This window comes from Drosophila takahashii, chromosome 3R (assembly GCF_030179915.1).
Source record: "Drosophila takahashii strain IR98-3 E-12201 chromosome 3R, DtakHiC1v2, whole genome shotgun sequence".
Lineage (NCBI taxonomy): Eukaryota > Metazoa > Arthropoda > Insecta > Diptera > Drosophilidae > Drosophila > Drosophila takahashii.
Genome location: NC_091681.1, coordinates 12568376 through 12586202, shown reverse-complemented (window position 1 = coordinate 12586202; position 17827 = coordinate 12568376). Strand labels below are relative to the sequence as shown.

At 43.4% G+C, this 17827-nt stretch overlaps 3 protein-coding genes across 3 annotated transcripts; 1 reads left to right on the top strand and 2 right to left on the bottom strand.

Annotated features, from left to right (window-relative positions):
* Positions 1–213: 213 nt before the first annotated feature.
* On the bottom strand, positions 214–4639 carry Set8 (SET domain containing 8). The gene is made up of 3 exons (XM_017147033.3): positions 4475–4639; positions 3796–4208; positions 214–3739 (listed from the first exon to the last, which is right to left on the bottom strand). Exons 2-3 carry the CDS (start codon positions 4067–4069, stop codon positions 2037–2039), a joined length of 1977 nt encoding a protein of 658 aa, XP_017002522.2. The 5' UTR covers positions 4070–4208; positions 4475–4639; the 3' UTR covers positions 214–2036.
* Positions 4640–5233: 594 nt separating this feature from the next.
* On the top strand, positions 5234–9812 carry Scm (Polycomb protein Scm). The gene is made up of 4 exons (XM_017147059.3): positions 5234–6225; positions 6287–7204; positions 7596–8549; positions 8612–9812. The coding sequence occupies exons 1-4, from the start codon at positions 5698–5700 to the stop codon at positions 8747–8749; spliced, it is 2538 nt and encodes an 845-aa protein (XP_017002548.2). The 5' UTR covers positions 5234–5697; the 3' UTR covers positions 8750–9812.
* A 376-nt stretch (positions 9813–10188) lies between these two features.
* Positions 10189–11638, bottom strand: SpdS (Spermidine Synthase). The gene is made up of 2 exons (XM_017146986.3): positions 11441–11638; positions 10189–10979 (listed from the first exon to the last, which is right to left on the bottom strand). Exons 1-2 carry the CDS (start codon positions 11572–11574, stop codon positions 10250–10252), a joined length of 864 nt encoding a protein of 287 aa, XP_017002475.2. The 5' UTR covers positions 11575–11638; the 3' UTR covers positions 10189–10249.
* Positions 11639–17827: the final 6189 nt, after the last annotated feature.

Here is a 17827-nt window from a genome sequence, read left to right as displayed (position 1 = left end):
CATTCCACAAACTTCCCTTTTTGTAACTCCCCTAAGAATACTCCAAAGCGAATGCGGGCCACCACGTTGATGAAAACCCAACCCGCCTGATGCGAATTTTTCTATATTGTGTACTTAAACCAACAGGAAAACCGAACTAACCAAGCAAACATAGTTAACGTTGTAAATGTAATAGGATTTGTTAGTTGATAGACGAACTCCCGTGCATTCCAAGTATAAATGAGTGTGTCTGGTTGCCATGATGATCTCCAGAAAGTCGCTGGAAAACGAAACCCAATCCGCTCCAGTTCTTGATTATTGTTTTTTCGTGTTAATGTGTTTTCATTTATTTATTTTACTTTATGTTACGCACTTTAAGTTGAATGTGTCTGTGTGTTGCGCGTGTGTGTTTGAAAATTATAAACAATTATCAACTAAAACTAAGAGTTTGATGTAATCATATGTTTTTTAGACTTAAATGTAAATTACAAATAGATTTTCGTTTGTTTTGTTTTATTTTGCCAAGTCAATGAAAAAAGGTAAAAACAAGAACATGATTATAGATGGTTGCTGCTTGATTTAAATAAATGAATTAACTATGTACTAGAACGTATTAAAATATATTTACCATATTGTATAATTAAAAGATATGCGCAGATTAAAATAAACCTATTTGAAAAACAAAATCCTTCAGTATTGGAGCATTCATTAAAATACAGAAATCTGGATAAAGGGGGACACAACGAATTTGAACTCATTTGCTAAGCTATAGAAGCCGGATTTCTGGGACGGGGGCGAGGCGATCTATCGTTAAGTATATATAAAATGGGTGTACGAGTGAGTTTGTGATTGAAACCTGCGTGTGAGTAGAGAGATTATCAGTAAGTCGAAGCACTAGGTGTCCAGCAGTCCACTACTCTCCTGGAGAAGCCTCGTGAATTAATGAGTGTGTCTATGATTCAAATCAACGATGCAGTGTCAGTTCCTAGGGGCTCGGGGCAGGTGCGAGGGGGTGTATAGCTCTATGGCAGTAAATAGTACGTAATAGTTAGAAATTACACATGTATCTAATATAAATATCTATATAAATAGTGTACGATCGATTTTTGTCAATGCGAATGTGTGTCTTCATTAACATCTTCATGAAAATCATCGTCTTCTCTCTAAATGGTCAACAGTTTTTCATTTTCATTCAATTATCTTAAGATGCCTTAATGCTCAAGCGCGTTGTTTTTAATTATTATTATTATTATCTGTCCTTAACTTTAGCCTTGCTCTAACATAATGAAACGCTAACAAATCCAAAAAAATATGCTCATGAGTGTGTGGGGATCGATCTTCTGATAAAGAATCTTTGGGGTGAATCGTAATCGCACAATTTTAAGGCGTTTTGCTTCGGCAATCCTTGGTCTAATATCAATTTAAAGTCCCTAAGGTCTAGGTCTTTTTTATGGATTTTTGTTCTTATTAGATAATTTCGAATATTTCACTGATCCAAGAGAAATTTTACCTTGTTATGTAGAAAAGACCAAAACTGATATTAGACCTATTTTGGAGCAAACTTGTTAGAATTTACATTGATTACTTTCCGACCTTGGCTGGGGGGTTTGTGGGTTTCACTATCCGTTATGATATTTTGAACTAACAGTTTACATACTTTTCCTCAAATTAGATCTAAGCTCGGGGAAACCCTGAACAAGTCCTAAAAAAACCCTGTTCTCTGTTCCATTCTGATTGAAATTGCCGGAATTCGGATTGATTGAATTGGTCTTACCAAAAATATAACCTATTGCGATCTTGATATATTTTCGTTAACGTTCGTTATTAATTAAATATAATTCCGGCAACTTATCATAATGGGAACAGGGGTCAGAAAACAATTTTGCTTGGTTCAAGGCGAGGCAATCTACGTATAAAAGCTAATAAAGAATCCCCAGAGCCAAAAACCAGTTTAGCTCCGTTCCCATCTTAAAGATTCTCTGCCTCGAACATGGTAAATAGTCTTCGTTTTAAGGCTGATCCTTATCCCCCTTTGCGAGCTCCTGGAGGGCTCTTCCTCAGAAGGCCAGCCAGGGATGATGCAGCAGCGACTCCTTGGATCGATCCCCGTAATCGTAGGTCAGCTCCTCGCCCGGCTCGATGTCGTCTTTGGCCAGGAGTACGAGATGTGGCCGCTGCTTGATGAGCACCACCTTGGTCATCAGGTTGCCGGCACGGCTGTGATTAATGAGACGACCCAGTTTCCCAGTGTCCACGGTGGCATCGATGCAGTACTGCTGGGTCTTGTGCTTGAAGTAGTACATGTAGCAGCCGGCGTTCTCGTCCAACGCATAGCGCTTCTCCCGGTCGCTGGCCTCGTTGATAGAGATGAGATCGCCCACATACTCGACCACGAACTCGTTGCGTTTGAAGGGTCGCTCGGCGACCACGCCTCTTCCCTTGCCCATGAAGTGTCGCACCTGAAGACCCTCACAGCGCTCCTCGAGCACCGCCTGCTCCAGGCCCCGCATCCACTCCTCCTTGACGGCCGTCTTGGTCTTGCGAACACTCCTGCGCACGGGGAAGAAGTCGGTCATCTCGCGGTTGCCATTGGTGGCAGCCAGAGGCCCCTTGCTTTTGGTCTTTGCTTTCACAGGCGCCGGCTTGAGCATGGCTTTCAAGCCCGCTTTGTTGCTGTTCGCTGTGGCTGGTGCTTTGTTCTGGTTCTCCCGCTCCTCGGCTGCTTTGAGCAGGGCGTGCACATCGTCCTCGTCCTCCTCCTCATCGTCGTCGTCGTCTAGCACCACTACAATGTCCTCCTGCTGCTGTTGCTGCTGTGGCGGTGGTTTCTGTAGCTGTGGCTGTGGCTGGTAAGGCGCTTGTGGCTTTGGCTGGTTCAGTCTTCGGCGCGACTTGCAGGCGGCCACGGCCGCTGTGGTGGCGGGCAATTTCCTCGGCGACTTGCGCGGCGATAGGGGATCCGTGGAGCCGCCCTTGCAAATCCCTCCGGTAGCCTTTAAACCCGTTTTGATGGGCGAGGGGCACAGAATGCGATGCGGTGTGGCTGGTTTCCGGCGACGAGCTTGCCCCGCTGGCGATTCGGTGTTGGCAGTCAGTCCACAGGCCACGCCGCTGTCGCAGGAGCTGCTGTCGTGCTGGTCCAAATCGAAATGCGGCCCAGCCAGCGGCTCCTTCTGACCATTGAGGCTTACTATCTGATTGAAGCGCCCATTCAGGCAGGCATTTAGCACGGAAGGCGGAGATGAGAACACGGCTCCGGCCAGCTCAAAGCTCCGATTGATCTTTATACTCGAGGCTTTTGTGGGCGTGCGATCTATGTCGAGGGTGAGCACAGGCTCCTGGAGGAATATGTTGTCGGTGCTGCTGCTGTGCGTGGAACTGTGGCTGTCCCGCAGCGCAGATCTGTGTGTCTGGAAGTCGGCCAGGGGCTCTGCAATCTCTTTGATGTGTGGGATGTCCGGGATCTCTTGGATGGCCTCCATTTCGTGCTGGTAGCAGGGCGAATCTGAAGAAGCTCTGGAGCTGCCATCGAAGAGCAATTCCTCGACGACCTGCTGCAGCTCCTCATCCATTATTTTTTGCTCCGCCTTGGCGTCTTCGTCGTCCGCAAAGGGCAGGTGCTCGTTTAGGTCCAGCTCCTCATCCTCCGCTTTCAGCTGCTCCTCTGTGTGTATTGTCTTTTGGGAATCCTTGACGGCAGCATTGGCTTTGAAGAAGTTCTCAATGGTGCGCGTTTGCGAGCGAGTGGCCAGGGGAACGCCTGAAAAATAAACAAGGGGTATTCTAGCCACCAAAGATAACCTCAAAAGCACTCACCTATTGTGCGACCCGCTTTGTTGTCTTTGTGGTGGCCTTTGTGGGCCATCACGGTGGCTTCCGGCAGTTGACCATTTTCGCTGACCTTCATCAGTCGGCAGTCTTTCCGCTTGGGGCTGGCAAAATACTGATCCTCCAGCAGGCTTCCCGGAACTCCCAATGCCAGCGTTTGGTCAACCGGAAGGCCGGAGCCCGAGGAGGCTCCTCCGGCGGAGGAGGAGGCAGAGGATGTGGACTCCTTGGCGGGCCGCTGTCGTCTGCGCACCATTATCATTTAAAATGGGTTGGGGGCGCGTGATCGCTGGGTGGGCGGCGGTAGGTAGTTACTTGCTTCTCTTTTTTCGTTCGCGCGTTTTCCTGGACACGCGTTTTCCGCCCTCACACGCACACGCGGAAAATCAGACTGCAATTACCTGAGGGCAGCCGAAAAAAAACAAACAGAACTCATAAAACATTTGCACATTACAATTACATGCGTGTTTTTTGTTCCTCTTTTTTTTTGCTCTTTCTCTCTTTGCACTTTTCTCCTCTTCGCGCCCCTCTTGCGTACAGTTTTCGCCACTGAAAAAACGTCGTCGTTATTGTTGTTGTCGTTGTCGTGCGAAGCGAGCGAAAGAGGAAGAAGACCAAAAGAAGGAGGAAAAAAAGAGGGAAAATATTGAAAATGCCCGCACTGCACCTCGCTCGGAAAACTGTCGTCATACGCAGCAGCGCATTTTCAATCGAATGCGATCGACTATATGCATGGCAGCATCTCGATGGCGGGGGAAATAAATTGTTGCACTTTTCCGCAAACTTTTTTGGTTCTTTCTCTCTTTCTTCGCGTCGGTCAGTGTTACCAGGTGGCGTTCCACTGAGAAACTCGCAGAGAACGATAGTATCGATGGGTGCGATATGTTTATACCAATTTTGGTATGTTTTTGGCTTTTATTCTTAATGTTGAATAGCGCGTAAATATTTTCAAATTGTTTTTTATTTTTAATTTTTATAAAACGGATTTAAGTTTTAAGATGCACGCTAATTGATAATTAAGAACTCTAACGGAGGTTGACTTCTAGTACCAAATTCCAAAACAGCCATATTCCATAAGAAGTACATTTGCTAGAAAGAGGAGATAAAATGTAGCTTCAATTCGTTTTAGAGAACGTCGATTTTATGAAATTTTTAAGGAATTTGGAAAATGTAATGGATTGCTTTTTGGAGGGAGCACTGAAGTTTTTCTTCTTGTACAGTTTTCTCAGCTTGTTGCAATTTTGGTGGAATGTGGGTACTTGACTACATTTTATAAGTTTACATTTTATAAGTTTATATATTTTTTTTTATATTTTTCAAACCCACCGTTGCTTCGATAGCGCATTTCTATAGCTCCCGATATAAAATATTTTTACACTTCGTGACAAGTCACTGGTACGCTACTATCGGTGGGCATGTCCAGCCGATGGGCCATCACTAGAAAAACAAATATGGCGGAACGGTGCGTAAAAGTAAAAAAATTGTAAAAATTCGCTGTTTAACCGACTGCTAACCCGATAATTTCGCGTTGAAACCCCGCTATGCGAATTGCTCGGCTCGTGAAATAGAAAGCCCGACCTCTGGTGAACCTGGAACTATTCGTGCGCCGCGCGCAAGTGTTTGTTGGGTGATGCGATGCGATTTGGCCACCAATTTGTTATTACGTGACCTCAACGCCGCAAAAATTCGCCAGGCCAAATCGAGAGCAATACTTCAGGGCAAAAAGGACTTGCGAGTGGCGGCAAGTGAAAATCCGGGGCAGCCGCAATGCGATTTGACCGCCCAACGGCTGTAATCGAGTTAATCGCCTGAGATGTTAAAAGGCTTGCCGGCGGGAAAGAGCAAGTGCGACAACTAGGACAGAGAAGGAGCAGGAGGATCAAGTAAGCCATGTCGGGGGGTCGCGACAGCAGCGCCAGCAGCGGGAGCAACTCGGCGGCAGCGGGAGCAACCACCTCCTCATCAACAGGAACCGCTGGAACCACCACCACCACCGCCACATCGCCCGCATCCACGCAACGGCAACGCGGAAGACCCGCCAAACGGGCCACGTGCACCTGGTGCGGCGAGGGCAAGCTGCCGCTGCAGTACGTCCTGCCCACGCAGACCGGCAAGAAGGAGTTCTGCTCGGAGACCTGCATCGCCGAGTTCCGCAAGGCGTACAGCAAGGGGGCGTGCACCCAGTGCGACAACGTCATCCGCGATGGGGCGCCCAACAAGGAGTTCTGCTCGATCATGTGCATGAACAAGCACCAGAAGAAGAATTGCTCCGCAAGGCACAGCGGCGGCGGCTCCTCGGCAGCGGGCAAGGGTCTGGCGGAGAGCGAGCGCAAGTTGCTGGCCAGTGGAGCGCCCGCGCCGACGGGTCCCTTCCAATACGAGAGCTTTCACGTCTTCGACTGGGATGCCTATCTGGAGGTGGGTCATCTTGGCTTCTAGTAGCTCAACCAACTAATAACCTTGTATTTTTCGTTTTCAGGAAACGGGTAGCGAAGCTGCTCCTGCCGAATGTTTCAAACAGGCTCAAAATCCTCCCAACAACGATTTTAAGATCGGTATGAAGCTGGAGGCCCTGGATCCGCGCAACGTCACTTCCACCTGCATTGCCACCGTCGTTGGAGTGCTGGGCTCCAGACTGCGGCTGCGTCTGGACGGCAGTGACTCACAGAACGACTTCTGGCGGCTGGTGGACTCCACGGAGATCCATGCCATTGGGCACTGCGAGAAGAACGGCGGCATGCTGCAGCCGCCGCTGGGATTCCGCATGAACGCCTCCAGCTGGCCCGGCTATCTGTGCAAGATTCTCAACAACGCCATGGTGGCGCCGGAGGAGATCTTTCAGCCGGAGCCGCCGTCGCCGGAGGAGAACTTGTTCAAGGTGGGCCAGAAACTGGAGGCCGTGGACAAGAAGAACCCACAGCTGATATGCTGTGCCACGGTGGACGCCATCAAGGACGATCAGATCCATGTGACCTTCGACGGCTGGCGGGGAGCCTTCGACTACTGGTGCAATTACCGATCGCGCGACATTTTTCCCGCCGGCTGGTGCGCCCGCAGCTGTCACCCCATGCAGCCGCCGGGCCACAAATCACGCATGGACTCCAGTTCCGGCAAGCAGCGATGCCCGCGTCCCCGCTACACCGTGGTGGCCGAATCGGAGGCCATGGTTCCCGCCTCCCCGGCCACCGCCCACTTCCATCCGAACTGCAAGGGCGGTCCGTTCATCAACAACTCGAAGCTGCCGTGCATGGTGACGGGGCCAACGTACCAAACGCTGGCCAAGCTGTGCCTGCAGGAGGTCCTGGCAGCCAGCACAGATACGCAACAGCTCTCCAAGCTGCTGTTCGCTTTGGAGGGGGATGTTCACATAGTTACGGCAGCGGGAAAGAATTTTACAGTGAGTTTAAGAGCCATTTTTCATATAACCTACGGTTTAATTATTACTAGACCTCGGATTTTGCATATTTTCATACTTTTATAGGATAAAGATAGATCAATTCCGAAAACACCAAAGTTCGTTTCAATAAAAATATAGTAATTAATGGCATATTTTTTTATTTTTGCATATTTGCTCGCTTAAATTGCTCGCCGTGTTTACTGAAGGTTCCTTAGAGCGTCCAGTTGTTTTCATATATTTTGCATATTTTATACATATATTTTTTGCATATATTTTGCATATTTCTACCTAGAAATTTTGGTAAAAATCTGACCAAAAATGGACAAATATGCAAAATCCGAGGTCTAGTTATTACTCATATCAATTATATTACAATTTTCTACATTTAAAGGTAAAAATACCCTCTCCGCTGCGCATGAAGGACGACGAGAGCTTGGCCCAATTTATCGAGACGTTGTGCACTACATGCCGGGCATGTGCGAATCTCATCTCCCTGGTCCACGAGACGGAGGAGTGCAAGAAGTGCGCCAACAGTCGGAAGCGCCAGCTGACCCAGTCGGCCACCCCGCCCTCCTCGCCAGTGCTCGCCGACAAGCGAAATCGTCAGTCGTCGAGCTCTGCAACGACGCCAGAAGAGAAGAAGATCATCAAGCAGGAGGTTGGTGCTAAGTCGCCCGTGGAGGCCAAGCCGAAAACACCGACCAACAACGGAAAGGAGCCCACAAACCATCAGAGCAGCCACAGTCTCAACAACAACAGTGCCAGCAAGCCCAGCACAAAGGTGGTCATAAAGACAGAGCCCAACGGAGTGACTGCCCAGACGTCCTCCACAACGCAGGCACTGCGCAAAGTGCGATTCCAGCACCACGCAAACAGCAACAGCATTGTAGCCAATGGAAGCACGGAGGCGAGTCAGACCACGCCCGTTTCCACGTCAACATCATCCACCACAAGTTTGGCCGGAGGATCAGCGAACGCCAGCAAATACCTGGCACCTCTGGTGGCCGAAGTTCATCCCGAGCAGGTCAACGTTAAGCCCTCGAACAGCTACTACAAGAGCCCCACGACGCTCTCGTCCAGCGCCTCGTTGCCCACATCCGTGTCTACGCCTTTCACGGGCTGCCAGTCAGCCAAGGCGGCCACAGCGCCTGCTGGAGCAGCGGCCACAGCGGCGGCTTCCACGAGCTATACCGCGATTACCTCACCCCTGAGCACACCCACGTCTGCTTCGGCGAACTCGCATCTGCGGTCGCAGCCCATCGACTGGACCATCGAGGAGGTGATCCAGTACATCGAGAGCAACGACAACTCCCTCGCAGTTCACGGGGATCTCTTCCGCAAGCATGTAAGTAGAAAAGTAGACCATTTCATTTCGCAACGATCGACTTATTAAATATTCGCTTTCAGGAAATCGATGGTAAAGCTTTATTATTGCTAAATTCAGAGATGATGATGAAGTACATGGGCCTCAAGCTGGGACCAGCCTTAAAAATCTGCAATTTAGTAAATAAGGTCAATGGTCGTCGAAATAATCTGGCACTCTAAAATACACACTAACTTGAGATGGACTTGCATAGAAATTGTTAACAAATTAGTACCTCCCTTTAACGTAAAGCGAAGCAAACATGAACGATATTCATAGACGTGTTGTTGTGTTGGCCATTCATGTAGAAAGCCCCCTAATCTTATTTTATTATATTGATAATATAACAAAAACAGCGCGCAAAAACGAATGTAATCGCGAAAACATGAAATTCCCCATACAAAACAGTCGCATAACAAATTATAGACAGCCATGCTCTGGTTTTCAAAACCGTCATTATTAATTTTTAATTTTTAACTGCTCGTGTTTCTTTCGGAAAAACGCCTTAACAATTGTCATTAGGTACCTAAAATTTGTAAATTAACACTGCTCTACAGTTATTGTAAAAGTAGACATGATTGCGCTCGAATTAGGCATGAATTGTATTATACTCGAAATTACCCAGTCAATGAAGTATACGTTCGTAAATTATATTAAGTTGAACCAGCTATTTTTAAACAATTGAAATATTTACCTATTTTGAACGAAAATGATTGATTTTGTTGAAAACTGGAGCTCGGCTACCAAAAGCGCAATGCACTTACATGATATTTATTACACATAAACACGCACATTAGACACCAAAATCTAACCGACACAAGAAATGATATTTAACTTTAGAATAGGTGAGAAAAGTGAAGTTTTCACAAACAAATATAAAGTGAATGTACATATTTTACATATAATTTTGTAATTATGTATCAATTGCGTTTCCTAACTATAACACTATTTAATTAGTCATTAAACAATTGATGATATAATTTCTTTTAAGTTATTGAAATTGAATAACAATTTTTAGTTAAATCAACAGCAGTTAAGGTCATTTTTGAAAATAAGAACCGCTTCCTTCTAAAGTTTTGCAATATATGCGATATAAAGAGTAACATTCGGTCGTGTAAAGTATTGCAATAAGTCTCATTATGTTTACCCAACAACCACTTACAAATACAAAATTTAAATAGAGCCAACTGTATATATCATTGCGTAATAAACATATTACAATTTGTTCTATTTTCAACCGTAAAATACCTGTAATAGCCTCTTCCCATAGAGTCCATCCGTTTGAAACGGTTGGGATTTTTGACAAATAAAAAAGAGCCCGTCAAAGTCCGTCAAAATTGGATGGCGGACTAACTGGGAAATTTTCGGAACGGCAAAACCTTACGGACCATCCGTTCAACGGAAAGTAGATGGTGGATGGAGCTCTGTGGGAAGACCCTAAGAGATATAACTCGGAAAGGTAAGCTAACGAACGTATTTGGTTATGAATTTAATTAACTTTTATAACTTTGTTTTCGCTAGTTAAGAGTAAGACTAGACATGTCTAGCAATATCATTTATTGTTTACACGTTGATGCAAATAAGTTTTGCCCACCCGCATATTTATGAAGAACTGCAGAACTTTGTATTATTGTCATCTTTATTTTTAACAAACAGATACAAACAAATCCTTTGAAGATTGGTCAATCGTAAAAGTGTTTTTGCACCCAGCGTGGCAGGGCAAAGGCAGCAGTGTGAACCTCAGAAGAGTAGTACCTCAGGTCAATGGCATCGATCTCGGACTTGCCAAGTTTAGGAGTAACAAAGTCCTGGTTTTTGTTCAGAGATCCCATGACGAAGCCAATGTGGCCGCAGGGATAGGATGGAACGGAGGTGACGGCATAGGCCACTTTGGCGAAATGCTCCTTGCAGCCCGTCATCGTCTTCTTGATGTAGTCCAGGTCCAGCCAGAAACTGCCGCCTTGGGAGCACACGATTCCGTCGTCCTTCAGGGCGTGCTTCATCAGCTCGTAGTAGCTCTCCTGGAATAGGCTCACTGCCGGACCAATTGGATCCGAGCTGTCGGTGATGATGACATCAAATTCGTTCTTGTGCTTCTTCATGTAGTCAAAGCCGTCGCCGATGGTTAGCTTCAATTTCTCATTCTCGAAGCCACAGGCCATCGCGGGTAGATATTTCTTGGACAGATCCACAACACGGTCGTCGATCTCCACCTGATGCACTTCCTCGACCAACGGATGCTTCACCACCTCGCGAGCCACGCCGCCATCGCCACCGCCCACGATGAGGACCTTCTTGGGACTGGGATGGGCGCAGAGCGGCAGGAAGGATATCATCTCCTGGTACGAGAACTCGTCCCTGGCCGTGCACTGGATGATTCCGTCCAGAATCAGGCATCTTCCGTAGGTTTCGCTGAAAGAGAATTATCAAATTATTGATTTTTTCAGCGGCGGAAGTGTACGCAGTGTTCGACTGGGGGAATTCAAACCTGAAACCTGACTCGCTATCAGTTTTTTCTTTCGTTTTTGGCCTTAGATGACCACATCGATAAGGCGCTGTTGGTGCAGATCAAGAATAAATACACATGCGAAAGGGTCGAAAATGCTGTGTGGGCAATTTGAATTTGTACAGCCGAATGGAAAATTTTGGATGCTATAATCTTTGTTCAAGGAACTTTGGGATTATAATTTTAACTATCTCGTTTTAAGCATTTAAGAACACTGAATTGCTGTCCTAAAAGTCCTCCAGTTTATCCTTGACTTAAGCTATTTCTTTTAGAAAACTTTCAGACTCAAGTCTAGACTGCGGATCTTTAGATGTAAACAAATGCCTATGCTAACAAGTATTTGTTTATTTATTTGTTTGCAACTCACGTCTCAACAATCTGAATGTCCTGGAACTTGGACTTCTCCTTGTGGATCACCTCCTTGACTTTCAGGGAGAAGGACTGTCCCGGCCAGAGCTCGGCCTGCAGCTCGCTGAACCATCCGTTATTTAGGGAATCCATTTGTTTAATGCGGCATTCAAATCGGCGTTTGATAAGATTAGCTGCCAATCAACACGTGGGCTCAGACGAACGTAACCGTATCTTCGGCCAAGCTAGGTCTTAAAAAATACCTTATAGTAGTTAATTTAGTATAAATACCGAACTATTTCAAAATTGATCGTTTTATTTTGTTTTAACAATTAAAACAGTAGTTGAATAAAGATGTCCGTCGTTGGGTTATTTATTTAAAAGGTTTTTTTTAAATGTGAAAAAATGGTAAATGGTTAAGTTTAAGTTAAAATCTTGTAGCAAACATAAATTAATAAAGAATAAATGAACCGCCACTTATGATTTTTTTCGTTCTTTCTAAAATAAATCTAAAATCTAAAATATAAACAGAAGATCTGTAAATAAAGAGAATTTTAGAGAGTATTTTCAAGCCAAATTGTATTTACTTTTTTACGAAAACTTAAGTAGGAAATTCGGGTGAACTTCCGTTTAGCTCCAAAACCCGATTTCGTCCCAACTTTTAATATCCGCTTTATTTGGGGTCCTGATTACGGGTCATGAAAAACAAGGATTAAAACAGCTTTTCGTAAATATCTTCAAATATATATTTATATTTATTTTACGTCTTTTTCAAAATTCATAAAGTTTTCGAAAAAAAATTTAAAACAAAATAGATTCGTTAATAAAGTATCTTATATTTTTGTCTGAAACATTTTTTGAAGTGCATCCAGTCTTTAAAACGAAATGGAGAAGAACTTTGGTTTTACCGCAGACTCAAACCGATGCTGCAGCTGACTGCGGCCAGAGTTGCCACTTCGGCGCCCAATTCGAACTTTGTATTAAAATCAATCAAACGGCGCATAAATAATTAAAATGCGCGTTAATTATCGTAAATGCATTTCATTCACCGTTATTCGTTCGTTTTACGGCCATACTTTGCATGTGAATGAAAACGCGTTTGGGCAAATCGAAAAATAATAAATAAAATGCATATAATATATAGCTTAATTGAATTCATTTAAAATTTAGTGCCTCTTCACATGCAAATCCGGAGTGCAGATTATTCCCCGCGCTGGAAGGCTAACGAAATGCCCGACTTGGAACGCACAGATCCATCAATTAATGTTAGTTAGCTGATTCGTTTGGTTTCTGTGTCAACTAGCTGACCTTGATATATTTTCACGATGGCCGATCAATGTTCAAACACGAACGCCTTGCGCAATTTCTAATGTCTCTCTTGTTTTTATATGCGTACTAAACCCCATCTCCAACTCTGCGTCTTCATCGGCTGGCCATCGTCATCAGTTTGCGTCTTCTCTGGATTTTTAGTCGATCGAGCTGGCTGCTGATCGATTTTGCTGATCACATTTGTTGACCGAAATGGCGCTGAATGGGAAGTCCAGTCGCCATTCCAGTGTTAATTCAATGCTTTATTGTTTTAAATATTTTTCTAACCGTACGGGCATCTCTATTTGTGTGCATGTGCTAAATCGAAATTGGCAGGTCTTGAACGGGTTTAAAATATAATCTCGGGTTCGATTGGGGCGCGGGTGTCAGCAGAGAATGACTCGTGTATCGCTTTATTATTCTTGCCTGTCTTTGGTATTTCACACTTTCGATTGCATTGCCTCAGACCGAAAATTCCACGATAATGTAAAGGCGAGAATGATTTGCAGAATCAGAAAATGCCACTTGACTTAACCGTTATTTAATAATCAGAAAAGCACCAGCAGTAACAACAATGGCGTCGGTACACTGAGAAATAAATATTGGAGATAAATAATAAATAAGTTCTATTCGGTTCCTTTGGTGAAAAATAGACGAGTACCTCGACTATCAGATACCCGTTACTCAGGAGTTATAGATAGCAAGATCTACTGCTTGCACTGCTTGCATTTCGTTATCTCTAAAAATTATAAATTGGCCCATAACTTTTGAATTAATGATCCGATTTAAAAAATTCTTCTACATGTCGATAGGTATTAATAAGCATTAAATTTTGAAAAGTAATAATTATAGTTTTTAAATTACAATCGTACAATAATATTTGTAATACATATATTCTATATTCTAGGTTTCCCATTTTTTGGCTAGTGTTCAGCTGTTGCAATGCTACGTGGCGGCTGCCTTTGTGGCTTGGAGGGCTTTTGAAATCAACGCATCAATCATCTTGGGTTGCACAACTGCAGGGTGGTGCAGTTCGAACCTAGACGAACTGCAGCTTCTCCCAGGTGATGATACCTGCCGGCACCTCCCAGATGCTCATTAGCCCTAGTCCGAGGTAGAATCTATTCCCCTCTCGCGTGCTTTGATCGTTTTGATTATTTTACGAGAGGCGCAACCTTGAACTCGGGTTTTTTATTATCGCCAAGCGCGGATAAGGCCAATAATGCTAACGAGAGTCCAAAAACAAGCGCCACAAAGAGCTGTACCCGGAGTCACAAAATCACAATATCACAAAAAACACTCCCAAGCTTGGCCCAATAAACAATGGCTTTGGCCGGCGATCGACACCCACCAGATGATGCCGAAATTGGACGCGGTCCATCTGCGTGGCATCATTACGATCGTCAGATCGTCACCTGGCTCGTCCGATCGAGACTCGAATTGAAGTCAATGTTTCTGGGCCGAAGGTTGTGCCATTAAGCATACGCGGCGTGTGCTCGCAAAAACCCAAAACTCACACATAACGCTGAGAAGCGCCGCGGCAAAAAGTCATTGTCCTCCTGCCAGGGAATGAGCACCGGAAGAAACAAAAAAACCAGACGGTTCCGGCCATCGAGTGCAGGTTTATTTCGGTCTGATTGATGGTCAACATCAGTGCTGCCATTTTGTCCTCTTTCCGGACAGATCTGTCCTTTTTTTAACGGGTTTAACCGGAAAAAATTTCAAACATCCCCTATCCGGAAATCTGTCCTTTTTTCAAAAAAAAGGTCTTGAGTGTTATTTTTGCCAGTCGAAGTGTGTAAACCTGTTTTTATATGCTAAAACGCCTTTTTAACCATCAATCTTACAGTTCGGCACTTAAAAAATAATTATTTTTACAAATTATCAAAGAGACGTAAAGCAGTCGATGGATTTTCTATATAGTACGATTTTTTCTGTAGCAAAAAAAAAAGGAAAACACTTTAAAAATTTCTCAATTTTTACTCTCTGCTTTTTTGTCAGAAAAAAATTTCAGATTTTAACGACTCTTAAGGCCGGTTTCTCGAGTCCCTGTCAAAGTCCCTGATAGCTATCTGTTCGAAAAACTTAAATACCAGATAAACTGTTCGTAAAAGCAAATCCGCTTTCTCGACTGCTTTAATTTATCTGAACGAGAAACAATTACAGAGTGCTGTTAACGCACAGAATTGTGCTGTGAAGCGCAAAAAATGGCATGCTTCGATTATTTTATCAGCTGTTTGGGTATAATTTTAAGGAAAAGTCAGCTGTGATTTCGTTTCTTCTTCTTAGTTGGCTTTGGGAAATCAGCTGTCATTCTATCGAGTCGAAAACGCTTAACAGGGACTCCGAGTCCCTGTCAAAGTTAGCTCTCACATTTATGCTCGAGAAAGCCAAAATGCCTTAGCAGGGACTTTATCTGTTCGAGAAATGTTAGCCGGCACTCGAGAAACCGGCCCTTATTCGGGTTTGACGCAGATATGGCATTTTTTTGTATTACCATTATAGTTACTTGAAATGCTTTTATTATTTTAATAATTTTAGATTATTACGTATACGCACAAAAATTAACCATGGTAAAATGATCAAACAAAGAAGGATGTGAGTCGGGCGCAGTAGGTCATTACATAATTGAATTTAATATAAAATCCATTTAAGTTAAGTAATTATATAACCCATTGGTAAAACAGAAAAATGGAGGCGCATTTACTTTTGTCCCTTTTTTTGTCCTTTTTTAAAATTTTTTGTCCTTTTTTTCCCTGTTTTTTTTGGCTTATCTGTCCTGTTTTTCAAGCTGAGTGATGGCAGCACTGGTCAACATATCAGCATAAGGCGGATAAACGGCACATGTGAAATTGATCGGGAGTCGCGGCCAAGTTCCTTCAACTTTTTCGGAATGCATAATGCACTTTGAAAAATTAGCATACTTAAATCACAAAACTTGTGCACTTTTATTAATTAATTTTTCTTCACATTTTTGAATATTTTGTAGATTGGGCTAACATTTTCATTTGTATGCAAATTTTTGCTCACACTCAAGGTCTTATTTGACTATAAAGTGCTCATTTATTTAGTTTTTAGTTCAACCAAATGTTGTAAGGCGTGGCCTGCAGGCACCTATACAGATTTCACAAGATATATTGAGAATTGGTGGGTACACAAGAGAGTAAGACTTCTATTTGAAAAGAGGTTTTCGTGATCTGCGTTCTTCATTACAGAATGCATTACATAACCCAACTACATAGAAAATGAAATGAAAAATTGTAGAGTCATACACAGGAAAAAAATTCGATATGAAATAGTATCAATTCTACCTTATTATACCCGTTACTCGTAGAGTAAAAGGGTATATTAGATTCGTGCAAAAGTATGTAACAGGTAGAAGGAAGCGTTTCCGACCCTATAAACTATATATATTCTTGATCAGGATCACTAGCCGAGTCGATCTAGCCATGTCCGTCTGTCCGTCTGTCCGTCTGTCTGTCTGTATGAACGCTGAGATCTCGGAAACTATAAAAGCTAGAAGATTGACATTTTGCATGCAGATTCTAGGAGTTCCTACGCAGCGCAAGTTTGTTTCAAAAGGGTGCCACGCCCCCTCTAACGCCCACAATCGCTTATATACGATTTTAAAAATTTCAATATTTCGGAAAAGTAAAAATGCAGTTTTATTGTGTTTATGAATACCTATCGAAATGTAGAAGAAAGTTTTTAAATCAGACCATTCGTTAAAAAGTTACGGAGGATCAAAGTTTTTATCTCCTTCGCACTCTCTTTAGCTGAGTAACGGGTATCTGATAGTCGGGGCACCCGACTATAGCGTTCTCTCTTGTTTTATATCAATTTATGTAAAATTTATAATGCAAACGTAATAATATGATATTTTATCATATCATATAAAATACCAAGTTTGGTATTTTTGAACAAATAATGTAAAATAAGATAAACGTAATCTTTATTCATATCAAAATGATATGAATAACTTTAACTTTACACAATATAAAATTGACCACCACATATTTATCTGATCTTTTGTTAATTTGTTATCTGTGTAGTAAATATCATTATCCATCTCCATCTAAAGATATATTCTTTTACAAAACTAAAAAAGCTGCTACATCATCGTTTTCATGAAATGGAAAATTTTTAGAATCATAGGAAATATTTCCAACCATCTTAAGAAATATTCTCAGGCAACCTTTGATGTTCCATAAATGGCATTTCCCGTCGATCTAACGTGATCAATTTATTGTGATCCGCTAGTCATACGGCCACTAGAAAAGCCCTTGAAAAAATTGTATTCAAATTTCCCCCAATATGGCAGACGCGTGTGTCGGATCTGCTAGATGGGATCAGCAAAGGGCTACCAGTTTATGCATATTCATCGTCTCCCCCGCCAACTGTTTGCACATGTTAATTCGGGGCAGCTAGATTACATGGCCGGTTACGTGTTATTCGGTTAGAATTCCGCAAAAAGATCTTGTACTCTGCGGCCATGCAGCGGACTTTGAGATGAGAAATGCAAATGTTTGCGTTGTTGCATTGCTTTGGTTTTTTGTCGAAAAACGCACTGGAATTGTGGGGTAATGGTGAGACTTTTAGCAGGTAAATTAGAATTAAAGTGGTAGAAGGGTCGTTAATTGAGGGCAAGTAAATAGTCGATCGAAGCGACTGTCAAAGTTCGATCCGTAACCCCCATTCTAATTGTTGAGCCCACACGACAGGTCCTCTAAAATATTAAGTATACGCCAGGTAGCCTGCACAATCTTCCCCGTTTGGGAGCTTTGTTTGTTTCACAAGTTCACGGCGCATTTTGGCCGTTTATTAAACACCACGAAGGCAAACAGAGAAAATCCAAATCTTGGGCATTATAAATATTTAAGAGCCCAAGAGACAAACTGGTTTAGCAGCTCCATCGTCTTCATCTGCTTTTGACCAAATACATATTCAAAGATTTTGGTTTGTTGCTGGCGACCTTTTCTCTGGACTCCACTCTCTAATCCCAATTAATATGTGAATCTGATAGTTTTTTTTGCACACTTTTCCGATACGAAAGGCCGGGGTTAATTAACGGATATTCTTGAGGAACTTTGAACGGTGC